At 54.4% G+C, this 15680-nt stretch overlaps 1 protein-coding gene across 1 annotated transcript; it reads right to left on the reverse strand.

Annotated features, from left to right (window-relative positions):
- Nucleotides 1-5706: 5706 nt before the first annotated feature.
- On the reverse strand, nt 5707-10621 carry ENPP7 (ectonucleotide pyrophosphatase/phosphodiesterase 7). The gene is made up of 5 exons (XM_051635181.1): nt 10381-10621; nt 8400-8545; nt 6899-7519; nt 6074-6287; nt 5707-5795 (listed from the first exon to the last, which is right to left on the reverse strand). Exons 1-5 carry the CDS (start codon nt 10619-10621, stop codon nt 5707-5709), a joined length of 1311 nt encoding a protein of 436 aa, XP_051491141.1.
- Between the last annotated feature and the right edge of the window lie 5059 nt (nt 10622-15680).

Consider the following 15680-nt stretch of genomic DNA (forward strand, 5'->3'; position numbering starts at 1 on the left):
AGGCTGGTGCCTGGCACAGGGCTGTGCCAGTGGCTTAGTTCCCAGTCCCTCGTGGCCAGCCCTGAGCCATTTGTTTCCAGCACTGTCCCAGGTTTCTTTAGTGCTGTGCAGCCCCAGGACCACCCGTGTTCCTGCTTCTGCCTCAATGGGGAGCTGAGTCCCCTTTGCTTGTTGGGGTGAAAAGGGCTGTGCCGCTCCCTGGATTGAAATCTCCTTAAATCCCCAGGGGTTTACTGGAAACCAGTCCTGGTCAGCACCTTGGCCGCAGCGGGCTCTGTGGTTTCTGCCAGTTTGGAGCTGGAGGTTATTTCACATAGTTTAAATGCTGTGTGTGATGGCCAGGGCAGAGCGGGTGTTTCTAGGAGCACAAAGCACACCTTGCTCAGGCTGATGACAGGTTTGAAGAATCTCACTTTTTCTCAGAAAAGGGAAGAGAACAAATCATTAGCAGTAAAAATGTCTGAACGTGTATCTTTGAAGATCTGCAAAAACAGGAAGCAAATTTAAAAAATCCTACATTTGTTTATAGGTTAAAATCTTGTGAGTTTTTATGTTGCAATTCAGAGCGTTTGCTTGTGGGCTGAGCAGTAGCAAAATGTTCGTGCTGGAAGCGTAGCTGTCTGCCCCTTCCTGGTGCTGGGGGTGCCAGCCCAGCCTTGTCTGGTTTTCTTTCTGGCATTTCAGGATGTTTTAGTGATGAAAAAAACCCAACAACCTTGCTTGTGAATGCCTTTCACCCGTGAATGCCCGTCTGCTGCTGCCTCCAGCTCCTTTGGGAAAGGCAAGGATGGCAGCAGCATGATGGGACCGAGGGCAAGGAGGACTGTGACTGTGAAGGGAAAACCCAAGGAGTCACAGGTCCTGGCACAGCGGGATGTGCCCTTTCTGCTGAGTTGGCAAGAGGGAACTGTCCCAGGGACAGTGCTTCCCTGGGCATCACTGGCCAGACCCGCAGAGGCTGCACCAGCTCTGGCTGCTCCCCAGGAGGTGCAGGAGGGGTTGTCCACGCACTGCTGCTGACACTGCAGCTCTACCTGCGAGTGCCTTTGGGCTGGATTCAGTGTTCTCCACCTCATGACAGAGACTTCACCTTCCTGGAGGAACTTGGGAACACGCAGTAAATATCTTGGCTGCCACATTCCTCAGCTCCAGCTGAGCAAAGTGACAACAGGGTCAGTAAACTCAGCAGTCAGTGAGAAAACCTTTGGTATCTTAAAAATGAAACTCTGACTCCTGAACTAATCTGATGGAACAAAATTTTGTACCTCTTCCCAAGTATGTCAGACATCCCAGGAATGCTGTTATGTTGGTAGTGGGGGGCTGTCATGCTGGGGTGGAGTTTTGCTGTCAGAAGTGGGTGTTCACCCAAAGACCAGACGCTTCCTGATGAAATTCATGGTGATTCTGGCAGGTCCAAGTGTTTGGAGCTGACACACGAAGTGGGGCTGCAGGAGTGAGTGTGGTGGGGCCGGGCATCAGCCAGGAGCCAGAGCCTGTCCTGTTGGGCTTTGTACCAGTGACAAGGGGGTGGCTGCTCCCAGGGAACTGCAGAGCAAAGACCCCTGACCAGGAAGGTACAGAGTGGGGGACAGGACCGTGGCTGTTTCCATGGGGTGCGTCATCCCTGTGCCTGGAGACAGCAGAAAGAAGCAGCACTGTCAGGGGTGCCCTGTGCTCCCCTCCAGTGCTGTGGGCTCAGGGTTTTCCTGGCTAAGGGTTTTCTGAGGGGGTGCCAAGCATGTGTGATATTCCTGATTTCAAAGGATGAGGCTGGGGGCCAGGCTGGGGAGTAGCTGGGTCATGGGAGCCATGTTTGTTGTGGGCAAGTGGTGATTGTTTTCCCAAGGCATCAGCCAATTGAAACACAGAGATCTGCATATCATTTGGGCATGACAGCCGAGTGCAGCAGGGTATGGAGCTGTGGAACTTGCAGGGTGGGATGGCCAGTGACCACCTTGTGTCCTGCCCCTGGCCGTGTATGGGAATTGTAGGAGCACGTGCCATCCCCAGACTGGGCACTTCAAGAGGCAGCAGTTTTCCTGCAGATTGTGTGTATGCCATAAATAAATACGTGTATGTATATGTTTGTTGTTCTGTTACCATCTTGGAGCAGTTGGGACCCCTGGGAAGCAAGCGTCTTTCTAGTTCAGGAAAAAGAAAGGGAAGCAAATGGTGTGGAAATGCATAGCAAATTGGGATGCAATACCCAGCGGGGCCCTGCCTGCTGTGTGACCCCCAGCCCGGGAGGGGGGCGGGGAAATGAATTAGTGGGGCTGGGAGGGCGGGGGGAGATGTGGGCTCGGCAGAGCAGGGATCTGGGCTGCGGCTGCGACCACCAGTACAAACCAGTGCTGGGTTTGCCGGCGAGGCCAGGCAGGGCTTTGTCTGTTAGGTAAATGTTCGGTGGAAATGTCGTGTGGGGAAAGCAGAAGAGGTGTGAGACACAACGGGAAGGGGCTGGGAAAGACTGGAAGAAGGACACACAAGAGCCTGTTCTGGGGCCAGCAGCTGATTTTGGCTGTCACAGCTTTGTTTGTCTGAGGGGTTAAAACTCCTCACACCCACAGGGGGAAGGATCTACCTCACCCCGGGGTTTCGAAGCATCCCTCATTCCGGGGCTGTGTTATCAGAGGGAAGGAAAGGACTGGCAGGTTTAAGTGAGTGTGTGACTTCGATCTCAAGGGCATTTCTTCGAGCAGCCCCATGTGTTCTCGTGCAGCTGGAGCTGCAGAGGGTGCCGAGGGCTGGGGAGCACTCCAAGCTTGGCAGCTGCCAGAGGTGGGTCCTGAGCTCGCTCCGCTAAGAGCTTCAGCGTTGTGTGATTACTGAGCACCAAAGGGGGGGTTCCTCCCCGTGGGGGCCACTGGGGCCCTTCACACCAAGCAAGACTCGGCAGCAGTTCATGGCCCCGGGGCAGCTGCCGGATCTGGGCGAGCAACCGGTAACTCCGGGCACTGCGATTCCGACAGGCAACGGGACGCTTCTGGAGGGGCTTTTATCATGAGCTGCCCCCAGGGGGGCACCGGGCGGTGAGCGCGGCTCGGGAGCCACCGCCCGCCGGCTGACGGTACTGCACGGAGACACCGGGACCGCGGGGAGGGATGGGGCAGGAGCAAGGACCGGTCCCGGTTTTGTCAGATCTGTGTGTGTGAGCGCCGGGAGAGACAGAGGCTGGGCTGGGGTGAAGAGAGGGGGGCTCAGGGCGAGATTTCGGGGGGAGGATGGGGAAGCAGGGCCGGGTCTCTGGCCAGGGAGGGGGATCCTCCCGGTGTCCGTGGTGCTCAGAGACAAAGTTCGGAGGATGCTCTGTGCCATTAGTCTGTTGGACTATGTTTAGTGCTTTCGGTTTTCTTTACCCCCCCGCCTCTGAGTGAAAAGAGCTGCTCCAGGATACATCTAATGGCAAACAGTCTGACTGCAGGGGTGATGGCGATCTTCCCAGCAGGGATATCGTGGGGTTCAGCCTTCAGCCAGAGTGGTATCTCCCTCCTCTGACAGACGTCGTCTCCAACACGCTGCCCATTGAATCAGGAGCTGAATTTCCATTCACAGCTGAGGCCAAGATCAGCCTTTGGATTCATGGCTGGAGGTGGGTCACTATAAACTCCCATGTAGTCTGGGAATGAGACTGGACCAGCCCTACAAGTGTCCTGCTCTGTGCTGGCTGTGGTTCAGTGCTGGCACCCTGGGGACCCCTGGAGCTGAGCTTGACAGTGGTGGGTTGTGAGCGCTGTGTGACTGCTGGGGTCTTGGAGCAGCTTCCCACCCAAGCTGGATGCTCTGTCTATGACACGGGCACAGTTCTGCTGACCTGTGCGAAAGCTCCAAGTGTGCTATACACTATTATTATTATTAATATAATTTTAAACAATGTTTGCAGTGCTGGCCCATGGCTTCCCTTCCAGAGCCTCCCCGTTGCTTGCTGCTGGGCTGACCCCCCACCCCCAGTACGGTTGCAAGCCAAACATTTTCCTCCTGTTTTTCCGAGTGGAGCGTGCGTCTCTTGTTTCATCTTGTTGGGTGATGCAGGGAAGGCAGCGAGCAAGTCTCTATGGCAACAGATATTTATCGAGCCTCTGAGATGAGGCACAGGGCTGGGATGGGGTCTGGGGCAGCAGCCACACTAACACTGGGGGACCAGGGCTGTGGGATGGAGGTGTCCTGCTCCCTGTCTCTTAAGCCCTCACCTGGCTGAGGGGTCCTGGGCTGCTTCCTGCAGAGAGAAGTTTGGCTTTGTATGAGGGTACCCTTTTGCATGCAGGGTGCCTCAGCCCTGCTGCTGAGGGGGTACCAGATGGCACAAGCCATCAAAGGCTTTGCGTGGCCCTGGGGACCATGGGCCTGTTGGTTGCTTTGAGCTGGGGGGGGCCTGGCCAGGTCACTGCCACATCCTGTCTCTCCAAAATACTCCAAAGATTCCCCCTCCCAGACCTCCCAGGAGCTGATTCAAGGCTGCAGATGGGTTAAGTCTCATGGGTGCTGGTATGGGGTAGAGCAGACGGGGCTCATTCTGCCTGTGGGTTTCAAGCTCAGAGATGTGTGAGTGGCATTTCTCATTTTTGTGACAGCCATTAAGAGACAGAAATTTTTGGTGAGACAAGTAGAATGGAGCTGAGGGCACCGAGGGCTCTCAGGGCAGAGGCTGGAAGCACTGATTGACTTGGGATCCCTTGGAGGCTCCCGGGCTGGGTGGCTGCTGTTGTCAGAGCAGAGCTGGTTCTGCCACCCCTGCTGCTGCAGCCAGCCCAGCCCTGCACACAGGAGGCTCCTGGTGCACTCAGAACAAATACTTTTAATTTCTTTAGATGCTCAACATAAATCAACTGTCCAAACGGAGTTGTTCTGCCTCAAGCAGACAGGGGTGTTGGGGTGACGTAGACACAGGGTGACCTTGTCAAGGTCAAACTGTACACTGGTGCCAGCTTCCATAGCAGTCCATTCTGGTGTGCAGCCCAAAGCCTGGGAGAGGTATCTCCCCCCCTGGGGATCAGACATTCTGGAGGAGCATGGAGCAGTAATCTGGGGAGGTTTGGGGAACTGGTTGTCCTCATGAGCCACGTCCTTCCTTATCTCTCCACAACTTTCTGGTAGAGCTGCCTGGGATCTGGAGGCTGCCAAGACAGGGAAGCACCACGCTGCTGTTTCCTATTTCATGTTTCTGGGCATGGGCTGGGGCTGTGCCAGGCTGGAAGTGCCAGGGAATTTGATGGGGAATTACTTGTCCTGGTGAGTCCCAGGCACATATGCACAGTGAAGGCAAGCAGCAAACTTACTTGCATCCTTATTTCTCTCGCAGCCACTGGCAGAGCCACAAGTACTGAACCATTTGTGGTCCCCCCCTCCAATGCTCCTGTAACCACCCCCAGCCCCTGGTGCAGGGAGTGGATGGGGAGCAGGGGGACGGTGAGCAGTGGAGGGTGGTGGGATCTGAAGGGGGTGGAGGGGTCTCCAGCCCTTCTCTCCAGCCCAGTAGATGTTCTGGGTGATGTCAGTGCTGACCTGGGCAGGAAAAATCCTGAATCCCTGTGTTTGAGGTGTAAAGGCTCTGCTGAGCCCTGCGGGTGACAGACAGCCTGGGGCTCTGCTGTGGACAAAACCCAGAGAGACCGAGAACAAACGGGGCACGTGCCTGCCTGGACAAGGGCACTGCCCTTGTGGGAATTTCTTGGATGGTCTTGGAGTCAGTTACCTGGAGGGCGGGGGGGATTAGTATATTCCTCCCCAGCATCCCAGAAGCAGAGCAATTCCCAGCATCACCGGCAGCTTCTTGGCGGGAGGGAGAGGAGCGCTGGAACCTGCAATGCCGAGAGGACGAGTTGGGCGTTATTTGAGGGCCGGGGTCGCGGCCGGGGCCGGAGCCACCGGGCGGCGGCGGGAGCGGGAGGGGCCGCCAGGTGTCGCTGTTCCCGCGGGAATCCCCGCGCCGCCCCCGCGCTCCCGATTCCCGCCGCCGCGCATCGCTCCCTGTGCGCGCTCCCGGTGCGCGCTCCCGGTGCCCACTGCCGCGGAGCATTCCCGGTGCCCGCTCCTGCAGCCCGCCGTCGCGGATCGCTCCCGGTGCCCGCGGACTCACGCAGCATGGGCTTCATGACCTCCAGGGAGCCGTCGTGGGGCTCGGGGATGATGCCCAGCAGCTCGCAGAGCAGGGCGTAGACATTGACGCTTTCAAAGGGTTCGACCACCAGCCCCTGCTTGAAGGCCGGCCCCACGGCGCGGAAGATGGTTTTCATATTCGTGGCCTCGTTGTCAAAGCCGTGTTCCCCCTTATTGAACTGGACCTTGTATCTCTGAAAGGGAGAGAGGCTGTGAGTGCCCAAACCCTTCAGCCCCCCCTGGCACAGCCTCGGGGGACAGGGGGCACCGAAAGCAGCGGCACTGCTGGGTGCCTCCATCTCTCCTGCTCGTGGTTCCTACAGCCATGTTTGGCAGCCACAGGTTTAATGATCTGTTTGGTTTCTTTGAGTTTTTGCAGTCAATCTAACACTGTTAAACTTTGCAGAAGCTAGAGGGTGCTGCCAAGACACAACTCTCCAGCAATCATGCCTTGCAAGTTCCCTCCCTAAATATCAGCACATCCAAATTTTGCTGTACTGTGGAGCTTCACTACAGGGAGATGCCTGCTGGCCTTGACTTTGGGCCTTCACTTAATGCCAGGCCAAGAGAGGATCCTGCAACTGGCATTCTAGATTAATGCAATTTCTGCTCCAAGACTTCTAGACCCCATTTTTGTCTGAACAGCAGAGAAAGTCTTAACAAAAAGCTGGAACTTCCAACTGTTTGTAGGGTAACCTATCAATGTGAAGGCATAAAGCCGGCTCAGAACTGAGGTGCTATGAAGACAGGAGGAGAGAGGCAGATCCCCAAGAGACAATAAGACACATCTGTCCATACAGCTTACCCCGTGGATGACGTATCCTGGATCGCTGTACAGCATGAGCGGGGTGATCCGGGAATGGTTGGCATAGTGGAATCTCTTTGGGAAGTCTGCTTTCTTGTACACGTGTAATTTTGGGTGGGCGTTTTTCAGGACTGAATACACATGCTCTAGTTTTCCTTCTTTTGGCAACAGGAGGCCATTTGGTCCATAATCTAAGAGTTCAAACTGTATGTCTTTGAATGTGAAGTTCTCTACTGCCTTGATGTGAATCTCATTGGTCTTTATGACGGTCTCCATGCCATGGTCAGACGTGATTATGAGGTTGAGGTTTGATTCCAAGCCACTGTCCTGGATCCGCTGCCTCAAGTAACCGACAGTTCTGTCCACCTGCTTGATCATGTTTTTCCTCTGTATGGATTCAGGGCCGAACTTGTGTCCTGCTGAGTCTGGCTCCCCAAAGTAGAGGGCGATGAAGTCAAGGTTGTTCACCGTGAACCATTTCATGACAGTGTCAATGTTCTGTCTCCAGTTGGTTTCATTGCTGTAGTTGAATATGGGGGGCTCCACCAGCTTCATGTTCACTTCTTCCCCTTGGTATTTTGCTTTTCCTCCAGGGAAGTGGATCGAGCCTGTCTTTAAACCCTGTTAGTGGGTCATTGCATGAACTCACCTGAACTTGCTCAGCAGCATCTCTCCATCTGTCAGTGCAACCACCTACTAATGCAGTTAGTTCCTTCAGCCCCCTAATGTCTACCTCTGCCTCTAATGAGGTTTTCCTGCTCATTGCCAATTAAAAGTGATTAATTGAAAGCACTGCCCTTCCCAGAACTCCTGCATGTTGGTTTGCTGATGGGGTGAGTAACACTAGTGATAATTTTGGAAACCATGACCTGTTTGTGCCTTGCATGGCCCCTCTGACTCCTGACCACTGAGCCGTTAAGGTGTGTTTCACTCCAGTCATGTAAACACCCACCCTGAAGCCAGTGGGGCTGATTTGGCAGGTAAATACAGGCCAAGGTAAGTGTCTTGGGCCAGGTCTCAGGTCCTGCCTCAAAGCCAGATGGGGTCTGGAAAAGCCTCGCTGAGCCTCAGTGAGGAGGGGACCAGCCCCTGATGTTACCACCCAAAAGGTCCTGGGTGAGGCTGAGGAAAGGAGCTTTGTGCCTTGGAGCATATGAAGCTCCAGGGCCCATGATGCTCCCTGATCTGGCTGAGGAAAAGGAAAACATGTTTTATTAATGTCTTAATAAAGCTGAACTACATCTATTATTTTTTGCTAGTTTTAATAGAATGATCATAATTATTCCTGCCTGGGTCTGGGGATTTCTTTTTTTTTCCTTTTTTTTTTTTTTTTTTCCTTTTTTTTTTTTTTTTTCCCTGCAGTTCTAATTACCCTGCCGTTTGCAGGGAGGATGTCAGCTCGTGGCCACTAGAGATCGTGGCTTGCCTGTAGCTTTTCCTGCCCGGCTGGGGCAGGCTCGGCTGCGCGGGGCGGGAGCGGCGCGGGGGCCGCTGCACTTGCCTGTCTCTGGGCGGTGATCCAGATGGGCAGGCTGCCGTTGTCCCACCAGCTGTTCACGCCTTGCGTGGTGTAGTAGGGCAGCTTCACCCCTGTCTTGGTGTCGAACCACATGTTGTGAATCACCCCGTGGTTCTCCAGGTATCGCCCTGCCGGGGGAGACAGAGGGGGTGGGGGTGAGCGGGGCTGTGGCTGTGGGGGGTCTCACCCCTGCACTGGGTGATGGGCCAGCTCGGGTCAGTGAGGAACTTCTGCCCCTCTTACCCATCCCAGCCCTCCTCTTGTCTCTGCTTTGCCTCCTTCCTCCCCCTGCCTCCTGCCAAGTGGGGTTCCCAGGGCAGGGAACGAGATGCTGGGGGGATGGCTGCTCCTTACAGTGTGGTTTGATCCCAGGGGGTCTTACTCAGACCCTGAGCTGGGGCATCCTCACCCTGATGGTGCCAATGCCACCTGCAATTTCTCCTGCCCGTCTTGGGGCACAGGCAGGGCTCACTGGTCTCCTGCAGGTAACTAACTAAGCTCTGCTTTGGGGCTCTGCTTTCTCTGCCGTTCACAACTGGGGAGGTCATCATGCAGCAGAAATCCCAGTTAGAAATTAAAGACTTCCACTCCACACTGTTGCGTTTCCTGTTATGTTTATTATTCTGGTCCTGAAGATTGCACAGTTACTTCTGCATGATATTCCCATCCTCTCTTGCATTGACAATACCTCCCTGCTTCTTCTCATCAGCAGATTTCATTAGCATGTTCCACTCTTTTATGCCAAGGTTGTTAATGAAAATTTTAAATAAGTTTGGCTCCAAAATCGATTCTTCAGGAATTCCCCTGTTGCTTTCCCTCCAGCTTGACAACCTCCCCTCAGCATTACCTGCCTGTTCCTTCCCCACATTGGAGATTCTGCACTAAGCTTCATCTTCTCCATCTAAACTAATGATTTCCCATGTGACACTGTATCAAATATGTTACCGAAGTCTGGAAAGATTAAATTTAGTGCATCTCTCCTGTCTAAAAAGCAATTTATTTCATTGAAGGGGGCTATCAGGTTGGTGTGGTGCTATTTATCTTTGATAAATACAGGTTCAGTTCTACCCCTTTCTGCAGCTACTGCCTTTTCTCTCACTGACTGATCAGGAGAATATTGTATGGAGTATTATTTTGTGTTTATGCCTTTGTAATTATATCTGTGTGTTTGCAACACTGTCACGTGTTGTACTCAAATATATGCACAGATTAGAGGCCGTTGACATTCAGCACCTATATAATATAAACAATGCAGGTATGCTAATAAAAACAAAGGAAGGGTATGGTAGTGAGAGACTAATTGGTGCCAGAGTTTAGCACTAGTGACTGAAGTAAATGAAGCCTTAGGCTGCATGAGCTGTACTTTTAATCTGCTTTGTGACTCCAGTAGATTTGGAACTATAAGGAAACTTTAACTAAAGGCTCTTCCATAACAAAAGAGAAAGACATGTCTCAAGGCACAGACAAAAAGGGTGCCTGAAGACTGTGAGAGTGAACCAGGAGAGGAGACTCCAGATTCTGCAGGCAGGAGGGGATGAGCAGAAGAGCCATTAGGAAATCAGGCAACCTATAGAGACCATAGATCCAGTAACAGCTCATGCCGCAGATCGCATGTGCTAGCAATAAATATATACAAAAGACCTGGTCTGAGCTGTTATTAAAGTGGGACTTGGGGACGAGCCCAGGTGAAGTGACCTCTGTGAAATCCCTACCGAGGCTGTGGTGGTGGCTGCATAATTCCTACCACCTCAGGTGCCATTTACCTCCCATAAATACAGGTTCAGGTCTATCACTTTCTGCAGCTACTGCGTTGGCTCTCACTATATTTCCAAACCACTGCTATTTGTAAAGGTTTTTGTGCTGCTGAGGCTGGATGGCTGCTTGACTTGGCTTCCTCCACTGCTGGCTACGCCTCAGCTCTGCCCTGCAGCCTGTGCTGCCCCCCCTGGCTGGCGGCACTCACCGGTCAGCAGCGTGAAGTGGCAGGGGCTGGTGAGGGTGACGAAGGCAGGAGTCATGTGCCGTGCCTTCACCCCCTCAGCAGCCATAGCATCCAGGTTGGGGGTGTCCACGTCCTGGTCGTAGTTCCACCGGAAGCCATCAAAGGACACCAGGAGAACTTTGCTGCGGGCAGATACCTGCTGCATGGGGATGCATCTTGCTAAAGAGAGGAGTGCAAATACCAGTGCCAGGGAAGTGAACATCTTCACACTCTCGAAATGGAACAGCCCAGACATCCAGAGAGCTCACATTAATACATGTGGGATGGGACTAAGGTCAGTTTTTATCTAATTTGGCAGTTGCAGATCACTTCGTATCAGAATGAGCCTCTCTGTTTTTTTGTCTAATTGAAGTAGATAAGCTTAGATTTCTTTCTGGGTTCAACACCATCTCTGCCTTCTCCATCAGCAGTGTCAGGTATGGAAAACATTGCTCAGGTGACAGGAGTCCCACCTCCCCTCCATCCCATGCCCCCACCACTTTCCTGCCCCTGTGCTGGCTCACTGCAGCCCAGTGTCCCTGCCACACTCCTGGCGTTTGGTGTCCTGCTCTTCTGTCATTAATTCAGCTTTGAAAGGCAACTTAACCCCCTCCAGGGCTGCTCATCCACCTTGAGAGAGGTGCTCAGAGGCTCAGAAAGGAGCTTAGATTTACTCAAGGTCCTCAAGTGTGGCTTTATGGAGGTACATGCTGAGGAAGGAGGCTCCTGCCTGGGTCCTGGCAGATTGACAACCTCCAGAAATGCTCCAGAGGGGAGGGTGAGCCTGGCTTTGAAGCCGTGTCCCACCAGCTCATCTCTTAGGCTCTGCTGCTCACTGCAGTGACCCTCATCTTATCATGTACTGCTGAGACTGACCGTATCAGCATCCCACTTTATCAATATCTGCTGGTTTTATGACTTTAATCATTGCTGATTAGTCATTTCTCAGCAAAACTGAGTTGCAGGCTTTTTGTATACTCATGTGACAGAGGTGGACTTGTTTCCCCAGGGTCTGAATTCTCAACCTTTGTGTCTTTGCTGATCTCCCTCTGCTCAGATTCCAGATTTATTCCTCAGTGCTTTGCTCCCTAATGGCCCAGCCATCCCCATCCCTTACTGAACAGAGCCATCTTCCCACTCACTGGTTTCCTGAACCCTGTGTGAGGAATTTCTTGGCATTTTCCCCCCAGGGGTGAGCTGGGCAGGTGAGTCTCATGCACTTGCTGTGGTTCATCCATGCTGTGGTGGGATGGAGCTTGCCCTGAGCCCTGAGCCAAACCCTGCTCCTGCTAATGGAGGGCATGGGGGGTTGTTGATCTGATGGCAGCCCAAGGAGAAATTTCTCTCCAAGGACCTGGGTGGCAGCCTGCTGGGGAGGAAGCGTGTGCTCTGCTGGGAGGCAGGGCTGTTTGATGGGAGGTTACTGGTGTGACTGGGGTGTCTGTGCACCCTGGCTTGGCAAAGCTGGAGCAGAGAGGTTGTTCTGCTGGGGTGCTCCGACTGTGCCAGCAGCTGTTCTGTGTCTGGAGAGCAGAGAGCACCAGGAGAGGAGCTGCTGGCTGGGCAACCCACTCTGCCAACCCCAGCACTGCAGTTCATTCAAGGAACTACTTCGTTATCAGTGTTTGCTGCCCTGGGTCTGATTCTGTCCTTTCAGCAAGAACAGGAGGGCCTGCCAGACACTGAGAGTTTAAAGGGCTCATACAATAAAGATGTTATCGCTTTCTGAGCTCAGGGAAAGTCCTGAGTGTTCAGCTGTTGTTCTGTTGTGGGTCAATCAGTCCCGAGGCCCCTGGTAACAGAGCAGGGCAAGGTCCAGATAAGTTATCATGTTCATCAGCTCTGCTGTGAGGGAAGAGACTGAAGAGAAGGAATCTAATCTCAGAGGAATATTTTATAACAGGAGTGTCTTAAGGCACATCTTGATATCTAGTATCTGATGAGCATGAGGCACAGACAAACAACATTACCTTTGGCCACCCTGCCTGGGGACACTGTCGAGCCCCAGTTAAAGAAGCTGATGCAGTTGATGTTGCACCAGCAGCACCTCAGGCACTTACCTGGCATGAAGATGTGCCCGAGGGGCTGTGGCTGCTCCAGGGCCACCATGTCCCTGCTCAGCATCCCCCTGGATCCCGAGCCCCTTGTTGACAACACTGATCCCTCTTCCTTGGAAGCACTGATGAGAATGTGAGCTGAGCTGCACTCTGAGGGTGCAAGTTGCCAGTCCCAATACCTAACTGGGGAAGATGGTCCCTGCAAAGGTGTGTTGGGGCCAAGACTGCCCTTCCCTCACCTGCTTACCAATTAACTCAGTGCAGACAGATGACTGGGCTAGAAAATAGAAATCATGGGCACAGATGCCATCCAGACGGACCTTGACCGGCTGGAGAGGTGGGCCAATGTCAGCCTCCTGAAGTTCAACAAGGCCAAGTTCAAGGTCCCGCACCTGGGTTGTCACAACCCCAGGAATATATACAGGCTGGGGGGAGGATGGATTGTGAGCAGTCCTGAGGAGAAGCACTTGTGGGTGGCAGTTGATGAGAACCTCGACATGAACTGTCAGTGAGTGCTGGAGCCCAGAGGGCCAACCCATCCTGGGCTGCATCAAAGGAAGTGTGGCCAGCGGGGCCAGGGAGGTGATTCTGCCCCTCTACTCTGCTCTGGTCAGACCCCACCTGGAATACTGTGTACAGTTCTGGTGCCCTCAGCACAAGAAAGATATACACCTGTTGGAAAAGGCCCAGAGAAGGGCCACCAAGATGATCAAAAAGACTGGAGCACCTCTGCTATGAAGACAGGCTGAGAGAGTTGAGGCTGTTCAGCCTTGAGAAGAGAAGGCTCCGAGGAGACCTTAGAGCACCTTCCAGTACTTGAAAGGGACTACAGGAAAGCTGGGGAGGGACTTTTCAGCAGAGAAGATAGTGATAGGACAAGGGGTCATGGTTTTAAACTGAGCAGGGGGAGATTTAGGTTAGATATGAGGAAGAAATTCTTCACTATAAGGGTGGTGAGGAAGTGGAATGGGTTTCCCAGGGAGGTTGCTGATGCCCCATCCCTGGAGTTTTTTAAGGCCAGGCTGGACGAGGTTTTGTGCAACCTGGTGTAGTGGCAGGGTTCCCTGCTCATGGCAGGGGGGATGGAACTTGATGATCTTTAAGGTCCCTTCCAACCTTAATGATTCTATGGTTCTATAGGAAGTCATCTGCCAGTGGAACTGCCCTGTTAGTCTGAAACACGGCACTCAGGAAACACCTCAGCCTGTTTCCAGCCTTTGGAAAGAGCCACGTGCTGAGCGCCCCTTGGGCACAACCGCATCTCCCCTGGGGGTGCACGCGTGTGCAGGCAGTGCTGGGCTGTGCTGGGGGCTGTGCTGGGGGCAGCACTTTGGTCAGGCTGGCAAGGGGCCAGACAGTTTTCCTTTTTTAAAATTTTGTTTTTATTTTTAAAGGGAAAACCAAATTGCAAATTTCTCAGGGATGCTACGTGAATTTCAGTCAGGAGTGTCACATTTTGTCCCACGTGAGGGGTCACCCAGCTCCACGGGGATCTGTTACCAGCATGGTCTAAGCTGGTCCCCACCGTGGGGCTGACGAGCAGGGCGGTGCCTGGGAAGGGCTCCACAGGTGAGGGGCTGGAGTGGGTGGGTCGGGGCAGTATATAAAAGCCTTCTAGCCCCCTGAGAGCAGTTCTGTTGCTGCTTTGACTGAGCCAGAGAGGGGAAGTGCTGGGAAGCAGAAGGATGGCAGAGACCAGAGCTGAGCCACCACGAGAGAGGTAAGATGGATGTGTGTGGGGTCAGTGGGTGGGTGGCTGCTTTGCCTGGAGGAAGTCTGAGCTGCAGGGAGAGCCCCCTCCCTGGTTCTTGCTGTGCTGTTGGAGGACAGGATCACTGCAGTCTGGAAGTGTTGCACTTGGACATGACATAGCAAGTGGGTATTTTTTCTGTTGCCCTCTTCACTGTCTCACATGGAGCAGCTTGGCTTTGTAGACCTGTTGCACTGTCCCAGTGGTTAAGGCATTGCATGTCTAGCCTGTTGAAAAGAGTGTGAAGGAAGGGACAAACAGTGAGAAGGTGGCCAGGAGGGCAAGGAGGGAACTGAACACAGCAGCTGGAGGTGCCTGGGTTCACTCTCCAGCTCATTCTGATGCAGCTCAGCTGTGGGGGGGAGTGGCTGCAGGGCTCCTCTGGGCTCTCAGCACATGCTCTCCCCAGCACCAAGGGTCTGGGTAAGCTCATTAGTGTCACCGAACTACCTCGGTGCCAGGAGCTCATTGTTCAAGTCGTAATGCTGCCCTGGCAAGGGCAGCTCTTGGAGAGGAGACTGTTCCCAGGTGGAGCAGACACCTGGGTTTGCTCCCCACACACTGCAGCCCAGTAGAGTCACTGCTGCCTGTGGGTGTCCAGGCTGCCTTATCCCATGGCTAAAGCACTAGGATGTAGGTGAACCAAGTGCTGATAAAGGCCTCAGAGTCAGGCACGGAGCAGCTGTGACCGTGTGTGCATGAAATCAAAAGCCTGGAGCAGCCGGGGCTTGGCCGGAGCCCTGAGGCAGATGGAGGCAGGAAGAAGCTCTAGCCAAGCAGCTCGTGAAGGCTGGAAAAGAAGGAGAGGAGATTGGGAAAGTGGCTTTGGTTGCTACAGGGGCTCCTCCAGTAGGGACTGGAGCCTGGACCCGGAGTTGGGGTGTGAAACTGCTCCCTCGGTGCCCCGGCGTGAGCCCAGGGCTGGGGGAGCTGGTGGGGGAGCTGCGGTGTCAGCGCGGAGCTCGACCCCCTCGCTAGCGGGCTGTGAGTGCGCGGCGGGGGTTGGGGGGGGTCTGCGCGCCCACCCCAGGCAGCGAGAGGTCGGGCAGGACCCGGCTGGGGCCGCGGCACTGGGCGCCGGACCCGGCCAGAGCCGGGCCTGGGGAGCAGCGGGTTTGGGGGGGCTGTTCCCGGGACCCCCGCGGAGGGTCCCCCCAGCAGCGCGGCCGCCCGCCAGGTGGCGCTGTTCAGCCGCTGGAGGGGGCGCCGGGGGTCCCGGGGGGAAGGGCGGCCGGGTACCCTCTTGGGAGGGCGAGGGGCTGCGGGCGGTGGGGAGGGAAGTGCCTTCCCCCTCCAGTCTGAGTGTTTGCCCCGTTCTCTGTTACCGGCCGGGTTGGGCGACCTGCCACCTGCCCCTTGGAGGAGGTGTGAGCGCGGCCTCCCTGGGTCCGGAGGAGGATGTAGGAGGGAGGGAGAGGCTGAGCAGGTCTTGGAGTCTGAGACGGGGCAGGGGACTCAGCACTGGGTCCCCCAGC

Source organism: Apus apus, chromosome 17 (assembly GCF_020740795.1).
Source record: "Apus apus isolate bApuApu2 chromosome 17, bApuApu2.pri.cur, whole genome shotgun sequence".
In the NCBI taxonomy this organism is placed as follows: Eukaryota; Metazoa; Chordata; class Aves; order Apodiformes; family Apodidae; genus Apus; species Apus apus.